General features: G+C 32.9%; 1 protein-coding gene across 4 annotated transcripts; it reads left to right on the forward strand.

Annotated features, from left to right (window-relative positions):
- Positions 1-1,118: 1,118 nt before the first annotated feature.
- On the forward strand, positions 1,119-8,380 carry LOC120249893 (CDP-diacylglycerol--glycerol-3-phosphate 3-phosphatidyltransferase 1, chloroplastic). Of its 4 annotated transcripts, none has more exons than XM_039258591.1 (10): positions 1,125-1,713; positions 3,067-3,133; positions 3,203-3,277; positions 3,377-3,428; positions 4,621-4,706; positions 4,792-4,866; positions 4,965-5,059; positions 5,699-6,848; positions 7,047-7,281; positions 8,362-8,380. In XM_039258591.1, the coding sequence occupies exons 1-8, from the start codon at positions 1,202-1,204 to the stop codon at positions 5,766-5,768; spliced, it is 1,032 nt and encodes a 343-aa protein (XP_039114525.1). In that variant the 5' UTR covers positions 1,125-1,201; the 3' UTR covers positions 5,769-6,848; positions 7,047-7,281; positions 8,362-8,380. The 4 variants fall into 4 exon arrangements, with proteins under 4 accessions (XP_039114528.1, XP_039114529.1, XP_039114525.1 ...); XM_039258592.1 differs by having other exon boundaries at positions 5,699-6,135; XM_039258594.1 differs by lacking the exons at positions 4,792-4,866; positions 4,965-5,059; positions 5,699-6,848; positions 7,047-7,281; positions 8,362-8,380 and adding exons at positions 3,600-3,685; positions 4,339-4,434 and having other exon boundaries at positions 1,119-1,713; positions 4,621-4,685.
- The last annotated feature ends 10,501 nt before the right edge of the window (positions 8,381-18,881 follow it).

Below are 18,881 nucleotides of genomic sequence, written 5' to 3' on the forward strand. Positions count from 1 at the left end.
TAAATTATATTATTGAGAATGGTTTATTATATATATTAAATAATATATATAATAATTATATAATTGTATATATATATATAGTATATATACTATTCATGTATTTTTTTTAAAAATATTGTATTTTTTTAAATTATTTTCTAAAATAAGTAGTTTTTAAATTAATTATCAAAATGAGCAAAAAGTACCATGCATGGTATTTGCATGGTACTTTTTTGCACATGAATTATTATTAATTTTTTTTTAATTTTATAATAGTTTTATATATGATATTTTACATTTACAACCTCATAAATTTTTTAAATTAAATTTATTTTTCACAACTCTATTTGAATTTTACAATAGTTTTTTTATATAATATTTTATGTTTTAGTCCTTATAATTTTTTAAAATTAAAATTTTTTCTCACAACCTATTTAAAATTTACAATGGTTTTTTATATAATATTTTATGTTTTAGTCCTTATATTTTTTTAATTAAAATCCTTTCTCACAACCTTATTTAAAATTTACAATGGTTTTTTAATATAAATTTTACGTTTAAGTCCTTATATTTTTTTAATTAAAATCCTTTCTCACACATGCATGGTAGTTTTTGCACATTTTGATAAGTAATTTAAAAAGTACTTATTTTGATAAATAATTTAAAAAAATACAATATTTAAAAAAAAAACCTATATATATGAATTACAAAATTTAATTTCCTAAATAAAATAACCAGACCATGATATGAAATATATATTTAAAAAAAATAATTTTTTATAAAAAATAAGTAAACCACAAGTCCATCTTTTCCTAAGAAAATACTTAATCAGATAATATATTCCAATAATATATTTCACAATCCTTCACATCTTACATATATAACTCTAGTACTGAAAATGATTTTAAAAAATTACATTAACAATAGTTTTTTTTCTCAAAATTAATATTATCTTTGTAATATTCAGTTTTAAATATATTCAACCCCCAGTGTTAGAGCAGGTCTTTAATTTAGTTATATATTAATATTACTGGATTAAAACTTCTAAAATAATTATAACATAATAATATCGTGATATTGGATCAAAAGATCGGCACAAATTCTGATGACTTTGATCTGGTAAATGGACGGCCCAAAATGTCCCAAAGGCTTCTCCAAAGTTTCGTAGTGTTAGAACCTCGGCAAAACCCAGTTCGTCGTCTCCCTCGCATCATGCTCGTCAATGGCGTTCTTCATTTCCCTTCTCCGTCGAAACCCTAACCCTAGGTCCCTCATCCGCTTCAATGGATCTTCGACCTACTTCTCTTCCCCCCATCCATGTCCTCCTCTCAGCCCATTACATTCCTTACAGTCCTTCGTCGCCGCCCCCAACCCCTTCTCCTTAGCGCCCCGTCTCACCTCGCCCTCTTCCGCCTTCTCGCCTCTCCGCGGATGTATCCCCTTCTCCGGACCGCTCTTTCTTTGCCTGCCTGCCTGGAAGCTCTCGCAATCCGCAACACCGCTATATTTGAGAGGAAGCGAGGTGGTTTTCCCCAAGGATTTACTGAGAGTGAGGAATTTTCCGATCGGATTGGGGTTTGCATCGGTTGGGAATCTTGGGAAGGTGATTGGTTGGGGAAGAGAGATTCCGAGAAATGAAGATGGAACTGCGTGGCTTGTGGGAAAAGAAAAGTTATTAAATTTGCCAAATTTGATCTCCATCAGCAGGATGGTTTCTGGTCCTTTCATTGGGTGGTATGTGTAGCTTCTTTACTTGCTTTTCCACATTATCTTGATCATACTAATTTGGAGATTGAATTGTTTGGATTATGATAAATAATCTGGCGGGTTCAGTACCAGTTTTGATGTATGAATTCCATGTTTTAGCTAAGAATTGTACTCCGTTACTTAGTGTAACACTTTTAACTTCTAACTTCTATTTCTCTTGGATCATAGGGTTCTTTTTTACTTATATTGAAGTGATTAGCTGATGGGTCCAGAGCATTATACTGAAACAACTTAAGTGCCAATGATCTATGAATTCTATTGTGGTTCAGTAGTAAAAGACCAAATTAGTGGCGACGATTGGAGAGTCTATACAAAATTCATTGTGCTCGCCATATTTGGGAAATTGATACCGAAATCTATCATTATGTGTTGCATTTGTCATATGCCATGATTTTTGGATAAGAAAGCAATCATATTTTCACTAGAATATTTTCTGAAATTGTTGTGTGTAATGGTCTGAACTTGGTTGGTTTGATTCCATCAAGTTGTTGATTATGGAGATATTCCTCTATAAAGGATAAATTTTGGTTGGTGCTTTATGTCCTGAAACCATTTCAGATATTAGTTATTTTACACTGATTGGAGCAGCATTTGTCTGATTCTTTCTGAAAAGGTAAAAGAGCAGTTGGTTAATCTCCTTGTACTCTAATAACTAATAAGTAGTTACTGTGCAACAGTGCCAGCAAAGTGGCGAAATCACATGGATTTGATATTTGGTTGAATGAATTGAAGAAAGGCTCCATAAAAGCAGATGACTGTATGTACTTGAAGCAAACAGAATCATGGAGTGGCAGAGCCTCTAAAGGCTTGAAGTTTATAGCCTTGCCATTTCTATTAGGAAGCTAACTTTCCCAAGTAGAAACTTTATTTGTTACCCTGGGCATACATGTCCTTTTTTATGCCAGTGCAGTAATCAATTGTGGCCTGAGGTCTAATATTTCTCTCATTATTCCTGTTTGTATCCCTCACGTGACTTAGAAGAATGCCATATTCTATTAGTAGGATATTTAATAGATTTCACAGAAATATATTGATACTAAATGACTTCTTAAAGAGCCATTCAACATTACAAATGTGTACCTTTTCTAGGCTCAGCTATGCGATTGCTTTCACCCATCCTGATAAGAAGTATATATGGTTTGACATTTTGTATGAAATATAACATTTTAATATCTTATGCGCCTCTAAATATTATAGAAAAAGTTATTTGAAGTAGATTATCAGTTTTGGAAATGTGAGTTGTTAGAAAGCTTATATCTCATCATCAACATTGGAACTGAGGAATAACATTATTAATAATGAACATAAACTTTATTGCAGGATGATTATTAATGAATGGTATATTCCTGCATTTTGTGGCTTGGCCATTTCTGGAGCAACAGACTGGGTAAAGTACTATTACTTAATGGCAATAAAATATATCAAGCTAATTTGTCTTCCCTTGCCTTTCTTTTAGCTTGATGGATTTGTTGCAAGAAAGATGAATATTAACTCGGTGTTTGGATCATACCTTGATCCCCTTGCAGACAAGGTTGAACTGCATCTAAAATATTTGTGCTTTTCGGCTCTTTTAGTCATTCTTAGAGTATTATTGGCTATATAATGGAAGTCTTTTGTCATGCGGTTTCAGGTTTTAATTGGTTGTGTTGCTCTAGCCATGGTGAAAGTGGACCTCCTACACCGTAAGTATTTTATGCCATTTACAAGGTCTTATTGTCACAATTTCTGTTTTCTTATTTTTTGTGGACTTGTTTGGGATTTCTTTCCATATGTCTTTTGATAGAATGGTGCTCTTGTTTCATTAATCAATAAAGCAAGTTTTGGTTCATTCTTAACTGATTCCTTTCATGCAGTCATGTGGCTGTTCCGCTCAGTCCATGTCACAACTATGATTTGTAAAGGGAGCTTTTGCTGCCCTATTACATTAAGTTGCAGATTTGTATCCTAACTTGGTTTAAGCTCAAAACGTATGCCTCTGCAAGATTGCCTAATTTGCGAATGTTCACTGTTAAAATTAAGGATTTGGAACTTGGTATGGTTCAGTTTAAAGCTTTCCTTAGTATAAGCTAGGGCAAAATACACCAAGGGTTTCAAAAAAGATTAACTTCATGAGACTGTTTTTTTAGCTATGAATTTCACTTATGCCATGAAATGCACTTTTCACTTGAGGCTTGTATTTCTAAAATGGCAATTCCTAATTAGAAAACATAGGGTGTTGTGCACCAAATCCCCTATCTTGATATGTTTCCTTTTTCTCAACAGCACTAAACTAAATTAGTTCTATTTTTTTCTTATATTCTTCCTTTTCTCTTAATGGCTACAACAATCTTCATGGAACATATAAACTTTCCCAAGAGTTTGACATCTTCCCTTTTTTATTGTTCGAACTTTAAAAAGTTGACAGGAAAAAATAATTTCCAAGCTTCTGTATTTTGTCTTTTAAGACATTCTTGATTATTACGAAATCATGCCTTTCTAGTTATAGTGAAGGTATTGATTATAGCACTTTATACCCTTAGATTAGATTAGTTAAGTTTATGAAATAGATTGTTTGATTAGTGAATTGATATTTCTACTTAACTTGAATTATAGAAGTTTCTCCAAAATTCATATTTTCCATGCTCTTTGAAAGACAACTTCAACCGTTGGGATAAATTTTTTTGACAGAAAGGTTGTTACAGAACACAGGTGACTGAAAACATATGTTTGATGATTTTCTCTTTTGTGGTCTATCTGCAATAATCGCTTTCTTTTAGCAAATTATCCCACCATTTTTCTGCAAGGAAAGGGCTGAAAGCAAGTAATAGCACGTGGAGAATCATAGTTTACACCCACACTGGGGAAACTGTCTGACTTACTTTGTTGGTTTTGAAGCTGGGCTTGTTGGACTTGTTCTGTTTAGAGATATTGCCCTTGTTGGAGGTGCAGTTTACAAAAGGGCTTCCAATTTAGGTTGGAAGGTGAGATCTGCATCTACTACAAAAAATAAGGCTGAGCTAATTCTTACCAAATCACCTTTTATTTACCCTGGAAGTGTTATTGTAGGTGAAGAGTTGGTCTGATTTTGTCAACCTTGATGCAACGCATAGGGAGAAGGTTGAACCTTTGTTTATTAGCAAGGTATGTCTCTTTACTTTTGTATTAATGTTGTTTCACCATTTTTGTTTCCATGCACGTCTCTGAATTTCTTGTTTGTTTATGATTGACCATTGTTGTAGGCCAACACTGTCTTTCAATTACTTTTAGTTGCTGCAGCACTTCTCCAGCCTGAATTCGGCACGACAGAAACTCAATTGTACATAACATACCTGAGGTAATCTCAGCCTTGCCCACATTATGCAAATTCATGATAGCTTATAGTCTCTCTCTATGTATATGTATATAATATGTACATCTTTTTGTTTGGTACAGTCTTCAAAATATCCTCTACACAAAATTAAATTATTCTGTGAGTAGGAGAACAAACTAAATTTCAGGCTACTTTTTGCTTAACGGATTCTTCTTAAAACCTTGGGCTTTGGTTATTGGAATAGTTGATACCAGTGAATGTAGAAACTTCTAATTCTTGGTGCTTGTAAAGTACTCGAGGGTTTTTGGGGTACTAACTTAGAACACTCGGAAAAAATACATGGTGTTGGATGTTGGGGTTTCTCTGCAATAAATGGCCTATTTGAGAACTTGGCCACTGTCACATTCTTGTTCACATTTATTAAATTGGAGACACGAGTGAGTGAGAAGAATTGTCTACTGTGATCTTATCTTTCCTAGCTCCTCATGAAAATTTGGTGCTTATCATGAATTCAACAGTTTTAAATTAGTTGAATGTATGTAAGCCAGTTCTTCTACCATAGAACAACTGAATATATTTTACTTCTCCATCTGAATGATTTCTCAAATATGTGTATAATTATGAAATACTGAATGAAATGTTTTTCCTTGTTCTTGTTTACAGTTGGTTAGTAGCTTCCACAACAATAGCATCTTGGGCCGGGTACGGAGTGAAGTACCTATATAAGATATAGGCCACACTCACTGCAGAGATAACAGTTCACAGCCAAACAAAACACAAAATACTCAATGTTTACCACTTCATTGTGGACATTTCAATGATTGGACAAACATTCCCTTCGCCACTTTTTCCTCTCCAAATCACAGCTTACATGGCAAGCATCCAATGGCCTTGCGCCGGGAACTGGGAATCGGGAATTTTCTATTGAACAAATGAAAAATGGTCAGTTACTTCAATGCAAGGTATGTTCATGTCTCTGGTTTGGTTTCAAGAGACAAGATACAAGAAAAGTGTTTGGTCAGTGTCATCTGCTGGAAGATAAAATCCAATGGCATTCTCTATCCGTGCAGTTTTCTGTTGTCTTTGTAGTGTGGACAAGTGTAAGTATTTTAGGTACTTCAATTTTGTTCTGATAAGATTATTTTATTTATTTTTATCCATTGATGTGAAATTCAGGGTTCAGTTATCAAGTGTCATGAAAGAATATATATTTATATATATGAATGAGAAGGCAGAATAACGTGCTGTTTGCTAATATATACACACATAGATATACTTCATCTTAAGTTTATCCCCAAATTTTACTATTCATTTAAGTTTTCCTTGAGTGGACATTTGGCATGCTGTTATTGGTAAATAAAAATTATTTTTTTAATTGGTTGATAGTTGCTCTTCTAACCCTAGATCTCCAAAAATCCTATTGACTTCCTCTCTCCAATGGCCTCCATCTTTGGCTTCTGCTCCTCTTTTTCCCCTGTGGCCGCTCTCAAGCCTCTGCTCCTCCTCTTCTTCCCCTGTCACCACTCTCAAGCCTCTCTCAGTGTTTGTTGACACCTACGGCACTGGCAAGATTCCCAACAAAGAGATTCTCAAGATCGTGAAGGAGATATTTGACTTCAGGCCAAAGGTGATCACCATCAACCTTGACCTGAAGAGAGGTGGCAATGGCAAGTTCCTTAAGACAGCAGCCTATGGCCACTTTGGAAGGGATGACCCAGACTTCACCTAGGAGGTGGTCAAACCTCTCAAGTGGGAGAAGCCGGCAGCATAGATCTCGTCCTTTATGCTGTCACTGTGTCTCTGTTCTATCTAGGTGATGAAGATCTGCATTGTTTAATTGTTGCTATTGCTGCTATCATTATCCAAGTCTTGAGTCTTACTTACTAGAGTAATTGTCTATCTATTTTATTTATTTTGGTTGTTGTGTTTCCAGTTTGTGTTCTATTCTCAATTTGATTTGGGCCTAAAGGAATGTAAGGATTTTGAAATTATTATTATTTTTTGTTTCAAGAAATGATGCAAGGAAAGTAACTCAAAGAAGGGAAGGGACAACCAATAAGCATGTTCTCATCCTCAACCTGGACCTTGCTCTCCCCTGGCTTCATCCCAGGCATATCCACCTCAAAGACGTAAGATCGAGGGAGTTCCTTCACGTCCGCTGGAGTCATGGTCTTATCCACCTCATCAGGGATGTCCATGAGGTGCTGCAAAGTGGACATGAGAGGTCCCTCCAAGCCCATCACTAGGTCCATTGCTTCTCCCAATTCTTTTGTTGATCTTCTCTGATGTTGTTGTTGTTGTTGTTGTTGTTGATCTTGCTTTTCTCTTTAATTGATATATCAGTGTTTTTCCCTTATCCCCTGAGTTAATGTTATGAAACTTGCATCTCCATTTGTGTAAACTGGCTAAATTGTTTATAGTACAGAGAAGATGAGTTTCCTTTAACCACAAATATTAATTGACCAACAATAAGTTAACTAATTGTATTAGGTTTAATTAGTTGATTGGGGAATTGACTGAAAAATAATAGGTACGAGAGTTGACTCATGTTCCTGGAGAAGAATGGAAATGTCATATCTTTGTATGACCATTGAGATTCATGAAGTTTTAATGTGGTTCAAGGTCCTTCAAATTGAACATAAAATTTAGATTCTTGGGTCTATGATTTGATTTTTTTTTTTTTTTGTTCAGAATATTTCACTCATATGGGATGTTGTGGGCATCTGGTATTTGAGTGTGATTCTATTGACATTGCTTCTGGTTTAGCAATGTATTTACTGTGAAACAAATTATTAAATCAAGTGATGCACTTGTTTTGCATTATTTGGCTTGAAACCATGAGAATGTAAATATTGTTTGTTGGCAGTACCATGATTTGCAGTTTCTTAATTTCTCTTGATAGATGCAATGTTTTTGGTGCTTGTGAGAATTTCAGTAACTATGAAAGATTTCTTCCAAGTTGATGCTTTGTTGAAGCCTATCAGTATGATACATAGTGGCACAAGAAATTGTATCCATTATGTTAGTTAGGTAGTCTCTCAGCCTCCTTAGGTCAATTATGATTTTAACATATGACTTGAGTCTTAATTAGGAGTACAGCCTTTGCATATTTGATTTTAGGTTGGACAAGTAACTTGAAATTGAATAAATTGTGGTTTAGTTTGAAGAAGATCAAATTGAACTTAGTTGAGGGCATAATAAAATTGTGACCAAACCAAGTTGTATCTTAATTGGTTTTCTTAAGATGTTTGTCTATCTTGCAATGGTTACTTTTCAAAATCATTGGTTTAACAATGCTGAATTCTCTTTTTCTCTAATGAATGTAGGATGTGGGACATTCCATTGTGATTAATGGATGTATATGACAAATAATTGCATATGACTGTAGTTGCCAAGAGGTTGCTGATATGTAAGTATAGATTTTGAGAAAAAAATTGAAATAAAATGCATGTGGTCTAGACATGTGAAGAAAAAGGAAAAAATTTTAAAATGTTTGATGTGATTTTATGGCAGATTTACACTATTGTTGACATTTTAAGTTGTTGTACATGGTTACAAATTAGGTTTTGTGTCAGTGATTTTTTTTTTTTTTGACTTTTTATAGCTGTATAAAGTAAAACAAAAAAAATAATAATAAACCTTTCATCCCTTATATAAAGCTGTCATTGCATTGTAACTCATTTCATTATAACATACATACACATACTTAATCTTAAGATCGACAGATTGAGGCAATCCCTGATTCAGAAAATTAGGTAAATTTTATACTTACAATTTGTATTTGATGTTCATTTTATTAATCTATTTGTCCATTTCATTAAAGGGCATGTGTGTGTGTGTTTTACCTTAGTTTTATTGTTTTATTATCTATATCTATTTTAATCAATTTTACTTTCAAACTGTTAAATGCTTTCATCCATAAAATCATAATTGATACTATTTAATTTTGAATTAACCAAACAAAAAAACCGTTAAATGCTAGATGACATGTAGTGTTTTATGTAAAGCATAAATATTATGATAACATATATTAATACATGTAGTGTTTTATAATATTAAAATTATAATTTATGCCATAAAGGATGTATACGGGAAATTACTTCATTGTTTTCCAAATAATTGTTTTGATAGGTTATCTTACTTTCTAAAAATCTGTAAATAATTTGTTATGTCAAAAATTTTCTATCAAAGTTTATTTATGATAATCTGTTATCTTATGTTAATTTCTATACATCCATAAATAATTTTTTATTTAAATACAAATTGAATTTTCATTTGTGATATTAATATGTTTTTAAAATAACTTTTCAAAATATAAATAGATTTACTTATTTGATAATATATATTAAGTTTATTTTTTACGAGTATTTCAATATTAGTTGGTATTAATATATTTTTAAAGTATGTTGTTAATGTTGGGGTAGTTTAAATTATTTTATGATATACTAAAGTTGATTTTTGTCAATCATTTATTATTTCATAGTAATTTAAATTATGAAATTAATCTTTGAAGATGGGAGGTCATTATTATTATTTAGATTCTAATGAAATAACTTTCAAAATATATATCTAGATTCTCTTAGCTTATCATATATTACATTTTAAATTTGTCAATAAATTTTTATTTAATATAGATTAAGATTAAGTATATTTATTTATTTATTTGAAAACATGTGAGCAAGAAAAGAAAACCTTTCCATACGTATCTGCATTTGTTTATATATATATTTATATTGTATGCCTTGCTAAAATGATAATGATAGTTTATCTTTGCTTAATTTTAATCTTATCACCTTAAACATAATACATGCCTAAGTATAAAAAAATACTAAAGCATAAAAACAACATGTTCATTTTATCAGGTTCAAAATTTTTTAATTCACTACTATAATGTTTGTCAAGCTCTAGAAATTAATTATTTTGCTTGTCTTTTTAAATATTTCACAAAATCTGACATTCCTGTAACTTTATGTTGTTTCAATTATTTAAATAATTCATAGCCCACAACAAACTAACACCTTTATTAACACACAGGTATTGATTTATCCTCTATAAAGCTAAACCGTATTCTCCACATGTAACTTGCGATATCCATTCAAATTTTCAGTGTTTTAACCTAACCAAAGAAAAACTAAAAAAGAAAATGGAGGAAGAAAAAGGAAGCACTGCATCCAAGTTCAAAATAATCTGTGTTTTTTTGCAATAGTGCAAGAAAGAAAAAAAAGTTACCAAAATGCTGTTATAAATCTTGGCAAAGAACTGGTTTAGTTTCCATCTGTTTAGTTATTGTCATTTATCTTGAAAATTTTCATTTGCCCCTTTTTTCTTTCATTATTCTTTTTTTCCTTTTCTCAGTTGTTCTTCTTGAAACATAAGTAAATTATTGAACACCGCTATAATACTATTTTTTAATTTATTGTTCATTTCTCATTTGATTTTTAGATCACTGGTGTTACTATTAGAGAAGTAAAACCAGTTATAGACATACACCATAAAAAATCAGAGATAGTTAGCCATTCAAATACTTTTATTGGTTTACCAGGTTAGTATATAAACTGCATTTATTATCACTCAATATTACATATAAATAACTCACTGATGTCATTCATCAACCAATTCTAACTAAATGTTCCATTTCAATGATTATTATTGATTATTTTAAATTATGATTACATGAATATTTCCCCATATCATGAACATGTTGCAACAAAAATAAATTAGGAGCATGAGGACTTTGCATAATACCATCTCAACAAAACATTGCTCTTAAATCAATATATATGTGAGGATGAGTTGTGACAAATTCTCTTAAATGATAAAGTGTTAATGTATAATACTTCAATATTTCCAGTAACATATTTTAGAATTCTTCCCATCTTATAAATATACTTCCCATACTGAAAATAATTTTTAAAAATAATATTAACAATGTTTTTGTTTGCAAAATTCATACTATTATTGCAATATTTTGTTTTAATATATATAACCCGCAGCGTTAACGCGGGTCTTTAATCTAGTATATATATAGTCTATGCACTTAACCCTAAAAAAAAAGAATTTTGCTCTATTATTTCTGATTAGTGGTGGGCACGGGCCGGTTAACCAGCCTGGCGGGCCCTACCCGCTGGGTTGCAGTTCACCAACCCCGTTGGGGTGTAAAACTTGCCGGATCAGGTTGGCCCGTCTAACCCGGCGGGTCTGAGTCACAAGAAGCCGGGCCCAGAACCGGCTCGGCTTCCATGTTGACCCGGCGGGCCAGGCCGGGTTGGCCCACCCGATAAAAAAATTAAAAACTGAAAAATTAAAAAAAAAATAGGAAAAAAATCTGAAAATTCAAAAAGAAAGAAAAAATTTCAGAAAATTTTCTAGAAAAAAAATAAATTAATTAAGACCAAAGTTTCCAAATAATAAGAGATGTTCCAAGTTGAAGTTGGGAATTAATGAAATTAAAAGAGAAAAAGGTAATTTTTTTGGGTGGGTACTTGACTTTGCCCATGTTACAACTTGAGCACTTAATTTTAATTTGTAACTAAGTGAGCACATTACTTCAATTTCATTTCAACGGGAGGGCACAAGAGCTATTCCGGCAAGGGTTTGCTGATGTGTCCGCCGGTTTGCTGACATGGATGATGCTTAACCACGTCAACTGCTCGCGTGGTAAGTCCACGTAAGCAACTTATCCACGTGTCCTCCTTCAACGATCACGTAAGCGCCAGCTCGACAAAATCCTTATTTCTTCTTCTCTCCCCGAGAGCTCTTCCCCCATTCTCATCCTCTGCCCTAATTTCTCCAGATCCACCAGTGAGCTCCGGCCAAGGAAACCATTTCTCCGTGACTGCACTTACGCACCTAGTGAACCATAACACCCTCTGTTCGGGAAGGTGGCATTGTAGCCGAAGAAACTAGTCCCTCGTCCCTAAGCTCTATAGATCCATCAGTGAGATTTTATCAAGGATACCACTCCTCTGCAACTAATCTCAACGATACCAAGCAGACCAATATGTCCTTGAAAGCAAACAAGTCATGCAAGATGAATTTACATGTTCCAGCATCATCCAAATTATTGTGAAGCCCTGATTTTATTCCTGTAGAACTTTGAATTCATTATTGAATTTATGAAGTGAAGCTTTGAGTTTATTCTTGTAAAGCTTCGTCCATGATTTTATTATAGTATTTGAAGAATGTTGCAAAGAATTTATACTTTCAGAAATTTAATCCACCATTATTTATAAAAGAATTTTTATGATTTCAAGTTAATCATGTACAGACAATTAAATTTAAACTGATAAAGAATGCCACAAAATTGCTGCAGATACATTAAATTCCTTCATTTATACAAAAAAATATTCCTGCAGATATACAGACATACTAATTGTTGTAGATGTACAAAAAATACATTAGAGAATTTCATTGATTCACCTTGTTTATAGAACAAAATTAAGTACCCTATTGCATGCATCAAAAATGGTCACATGCTCCTAAATACCATGTTTTAGAACAAAATTAAGTTCCCTATTGTATGCATCAAAATTGGCCACAACATCCCAAATACCTTGTTTTCAGAACAAAATTAAGTACCCTGTTGTATAGATAACAACACCAGTTAAAAAAAAGGGTTAGTGCATCATGTCACGTTGCCTTTCCAGCACCAGAAGCACCACCAGTGCCTGATGGCACCCACCCTTTTCTTTTTTGGGTTCCAACTCCTGAGGTTGTCTGATTTTTTTTTTACTTGGATTTTGCTTCTTTGCATTTTCTGCAGGATTTTGCACTTTCTGCTTTTCACCATGATTTAATTTTTGAGCCTCAACTACAGCCATGACCTTTCTTTTTCCTCCTCTTGTTTGAATTTTTGTTCTCTTTATTATATTTTCAGAGGCAGTACTTGCATAATGGGGATCGTTCTCAACTGCATTGATAACATACATCATTGAAAATCACATTAGGTTAGTCACCTGGGCAAGATGAATGTGTGTGTGTTGTTGTTACAATATAGTAATATTACCTGTGATATAAGTTCCATAGGTTCTACTCGAATTTGTTGAGGTTCTTCATTTTCAACATTGAATTGGGTTTCAATTAGGTTATCAACCTAACAAAATATAGAAAAAACAAATAAGCATGGAAAATGTCAAAAAACATTTACCACAATGAATTCATACCATTTGCATATGTTCTTCCAGAACTTGTGGATATATTTCATCCATAAGATCATTAACATTTACTTGTGAAGGGCACAAGATTAATTTGGATGATGCCGGAACATGTAAATTCACGAACAGAGGATGTTCTGGTTCACTTGGTATGCAAATGCAGTCATGGAGAAGTGATTTCCCTGGCCGGAGCTCACTGGTGGATCTGGAGAAATTAGGGTCGAGGATGAGAATGGGAGAAGAGCTCTTGGGGGAGAGAAGAAGAAATAGGAATTTTGTTGAGCTGGCGCTTACGTGTTCGTTGAAGGAAGACACGTGGATAAGTTGCTTATGTGGAACTTACCACGTGAGCAATTGACGTGGTTAAGCATCGTCCATGTCAGCAAACCGGCAGACACATCAGCAAACCCTTGCTGGAATAACTCTTGTGCCCTCCCGTTGAAACGAAATTGAAGTAATGTGCTCACTTAGTTACAAATTAAAATTAAGTGCTCAAGTTGTAACATGGGCAAAGTTAAGTACCCACCCAAAAAAATTACCTGAGAATAAGAGTAGGAGTTGGGAAATATTGAGATTAAGATAAAGAGTTGGGGAAGGATAATAATTAATTACTAAAAATTCAGAAAATATAGAAAATTTTAAATTACACTAAATTTGAAAATAAATGACTTGCACTTAATTCGTTTATGTGTCGAATCAAGTTGCATACGTATCCTCCTGGGTGTGAGAAGAATCAAAGGCCACGTAGTTCTCTTAACTTGTGTAACCGGTCACTCACTTACCTTATCAGTAACATCTAGATCTTAGTCGGACTCAATGGCTGTTATTGTCGAGCCAAGTGTGTTCATCATGTTATCTGTATAGAAGAAATCACTAGCATCTGGACTTTCTTGTTCCACTTCTTGTTGCCGAACTTGAGCACGTTTTCAGTCATCCGTGCAAACTTGAATTTCAATATTTTGTGGGGTCAACTGCGAACGTGTCGTATCCAACATGTTCCCACCTGCGCTAAAAGTTTGCTCACAAGCTACTGTAAACAGAGGACATGCAAAAATATCCTTTCCTATTAGTGAGAGAATGGGGTACGGATTTTCATTACCTTGCCACCAGTTGAAGACATTGAAAGTTATGTCTGTGTTGATTTTTTCTGAGAACCGGAAAGTAGTGTTTAAATACAAGTCGAGCTCTGTATATTGTGATCCCCTTGGTTTTTTCTTTGCTTGCCTCTGCCGGAATGATTCTCCTCCACTATTGCTAGATTGTCCTACTGCCTCCCGTGCAACTTGTGGAACTATATGGCTATATCTAATACAATAGCTATCGTATAATTCAACAAATTGACTCTAAGCATCAACAACAATTTTATTAACATCTACAATGCTGTCGGAGTCCAGTTCAGAATCTTGAGTATCCACGTCACTCATGGGCAAGCTCATGGCAACCGGTTGGGAATTTTGTCCTCCATTGAATCCTAAGAATTTGTAATATGCTTCCAAATATTCTTGCAAACCTTCTAGCTTCTACCTTGGATCAAGAACAAATGCAACTAAAGCAATAGAAGGTATATTTTTTATAATAAAACAACCATTTTAATTTTCATAGTGATCAACGCACTAAGCAATTGTGGATCTAATCTAAACTTTCAAAATTATTCAACCACGTGAACAACACCATATAAAAATAAATGGGAAGTAGGAAAATAAACTTACGAAAACAAATTAATATATGTGTTAAAAACCGAAACAAGCCAATAATACGAGCAAAAACTACCCAGTTATACTCATATAAACAAAAACCAACCAACGAATCATTAACAAACTTAGTCAACAATGTCCTATAGGGAAAATGTTGCACTAAAAAGCCGATAAGTAAAGTTCCATCTTGTTTTGACATCTTTAGGGAATTTTTTGACCCTCATGTTATGTGCTTTACAATAGCGAGCCCATTGTTTCATAAGGGTCATGCTTTTTCCCATATAAGCTACGACCTCCCTAACAGGGAGTACAAATTCTTTAAGCTCTTCCAAACCACTTTGCACACATAAGTTTAAAACATTACAAACACATCTTATATGAAAATATTTGCCACCACATGAAGGCCTCAAAAAATCTTCTAGAGGTCTAATTGAGGCCGTATTAACGGAGGCATTATCAAAATAAATCGAAAAAATCTTAAACATTAAACCAAATTCTTCGATAACTCCACGAATAAGTATATAAATATTATCGGCCGCATAAGACTCGTTGAACACCCTAAAAGAGAGAACGCGCTTTTGGATATTCCACTTGTCATCAACCCAATGTGCTGTAATACAAATAAAAGAATTTTCATGAAAAACATCGGTCCAAACATCGGAACATAAGGAAACTAAAGAGTTAAAAGTACGAAAATACTCACAAAGTTGTTCCCTACCATTCTTGTATTGTTTGAATATTATTTTTTGAATTATCCTCCATGAAACCTTCTTGCACCCCGGTTGCAGTGTGTCATTGATGCATTCTTGCACTTGACACCGTTCAGCGAAGTTGAACAGCAAGCGCTCGACGGAAATTGTCTCTACAATTTTATCCCTGTATTTTGCTTGCGAAAATGTAAATAGAGATGATCAAGAACCTATACCTTCATCCACAGTGAATCTAATTTGTGACTGTGATAAAGCATATCCAAGCTTGTCCAGGTGCTTCTTCTCCAAGTGTCTATTAAATGTACCATATCCTCCACCCTTACAATGCTTAAATTCCGAACCACAATAATTACATTTACCATGTGTTACAACAGCAACATTATTATACGATTTTGTAAAATGAGTTTTAAAAATGTTATTTTTGAGGGCAATTTCCGTGGAGTTGTTTGCTTGTCCGATTTGTGAGGGTACATCAACCGGAATTGATTGTTCCATTGGGCTCTCAAAATCCTGAAATGGATTGCTTTCTTGAGTAGGTGGTGTAGTAGTGGAAGCCGATCCAACAACACTTTTTCCTCTAGAGCATCCACCACGTGAAGCCATATTGTAATATCTAAGAAAAACAATAAAAAAAAAATAACAAAATATATTAAAAAAACAAGTCTACAAAAATTACAAATAATAATTTCATGCAAATATTAAAAAAAAACACAAGTCTAAAAACTAATAATGAAAAATAAATATCAAGAATACAACAAATAATTTCATTCAAGTTTACAACAAATAATTTTCATGCAAATATTTACACCAAGTCTACAAAAAAATTACAAATAATAGTTTCATGCAAATATTAAAAAAAACACAAGTCTAAAACTAATAATTAAAATAAATATCAAGAATACAACAACTAATTTCATTCAAGTCTACAACAAATAATTTCATGCAAATATTAAAAAAACACAAGTCTAAAACTAATAATGAAAAATAAATATCAACAATACAACAAATAATTTCATTCAAGTCTACAACAAATAATTTCATGCAAATATATACACAAAAAAAAACCAAGTCTACAAAAACTACAAATAATAATTTCATGTATTTTTTAAAAAAACCACAAGTCGAAACTAATAATAAAAATAAATATCAAGAATACAACTAATAATTTCATTCAACTCTCCAAAAAAAAGAATTCATGCAAATATTTAAAAAAACAAGTCTACAAAAATTATAAATAATAATTCCATGCAAATATTAAAAAAAACACAAGTCTAAAACTAATAATGAAAATAAATATCAACAATGCAACAAATAATTTCATTCAAGTCTACAACAAGTAATTTCATGCAAATATATACACAAAAAAAAATGAAGTCTACAAAAACTACAAATAATAATTTCTTGCATTTTTTTAAAAAAATCACAAGTCGAAACTAATAATAAAAATAAATATCAAGAATACAACTAATAATTTCAATCAACTCTCCAAAAAAGAATTCATGCAAATATTTAAAAAAACAAGTCTACAAAAATTACAAATAATAATTTCATGCAAATATTAAAAAAAAACACAAGTCTAAAACTAATAATGAAAATAAATATCAACAATACAACAAATAATTTCATTCAAGTCTACAACAAATAATTTCATGCAAATATATACACAAAACAGAACCAAATCTACAAAAATTACAAATAATAGTTTCATGGAAATATTAAAAAAAGCACAAGTCTAAAACTAATAATGAAAATAAATATCAATAATACAACAAATAATTTCATTCAAGTCTACAACAAATAATTTCATGCAAATATTTATATATAAAAAAAAAACCAAGTCTACAAAAACTACAACTAATAATTTCATGTATTTTTTTTAAAAAACCACAAGTCTAAGCTATTAATAAAAATAAATATCAAGAATACAACTAATAATTTCATTCAACTCTCCCAAAAAAAATTCATGCAAATATTTAAAAAAACAAGTCTACAAAAATTACAAATAATAATTTCATGCAAATATTAAAAAAACACACAAGTCTAAAACTAATAATGAAAATAAATATCAACAATACAACAAATAATTTTGTTCAAGTCTACAAAAATAATTTGATACAAATATTTAAAAAAACAACTCTACAAAAGCTAGAAATAATAATTTCATGCATTTTTTAAAAAAACCCATAAGACTAAACTAATAATAAAAATAAATATCAAGAATACAACTAATAATTTTGTTCAAGTCTAAAAAAATAATTTCATGAAAATATTATGATGGTTCCGGGTTGGGGGAGGGGTGTGATGTGCTAAGTTCACTCAAAAACTCACCCAAAGATTAAACACTCACACACAATCAAAGCAAGATAAAAGAGACAAGCAAATTGGTAACCCAGTTCGGCACAACCTTGCCTACATCTGGGGGGTCAGGCCCGGAGAAACAATCCACTAAAAGAGGTATAAGAACAAGGAGAACAACACTCACTCACTCTCTCAATACAAAGAATATCCTCTCAAGATTGCCCGACGGCCACACACTCAACTCTCACCGAAGAGTCTCTCACTGGTTAGCTCATCCTAAATCTTCAAGCAGGATCTCTTATATAGACGCATCGACGTCCACAAAGTTACCTCTTTTAGAATTCTCCGCGGCTGGACACCTTCCAAAGTTAGATGTTGCAACATGACCCACCTTACTGAACATGACTGAGTTCTAGCCAGATGCACCCGAATCTGCGACCTTCAACCTCCCGGTTCCTTCAGTCCGTCTCGTAGCAGTTGACTCGACCCAAGCTCCTCCTGCCTGCAGCTGCTTCCTTCCTCACATCACTTCAGCAGATCTCCCTCTCCCGAGGGACGTGCCCACCAAGGCACACACGACCATCTCACCAAAGATTGCCACCGAAGATCTCCCGATCTTTTTTCCAAACTTGGCCCAAGTTTGGTCTTCCCAATTGATCTTAGCACATGAAATATTGTTACTAAACTTGATCTCATCTTCACCCAAGTTTAGTTTTCAATATTTTCAAGCATGATCTTCAATCATCTATGCTTGGATCTCCAAATCTCTAATCATATCTCTTGCAATCTTCAATCAATCTCCACACATGATCAGTCTCCATGAATAGTTTTGCCCATAGATAGCTCCTGGATCTTCCTTGAAATTGAGTTGCTAAATATGGTCTTGATATTCTCCTTGGCATGTTTTTACATTATTTAGTTTGTGTCTTTAAATAGCTTCACACCAAGTTTAACTTGAATCTTCTAATAGCTTCATACAATCTTCATGATC

The sequence above is a fragment of the Dioscorea cayenensis genome, chromosome 19, assembly GCF_009730915.1.
Source record: "Dioscorea cayenensis subsp. rotundata cultivar TDr96_F1 chromosome 19, TDr96_F1_v2_PseudoChromosome.rev07_lg8_w22 25.fasta, whole genome shotgun sequence".
NCBI classification, from domain to species: domain Eukaryota; kingdom Viridiplantae; phylum Streptophyta; class Magnoliopsida; order Dioscoreales; family Dioscoreaceae; genus Dioscorea; species Dioscorea cayenensis.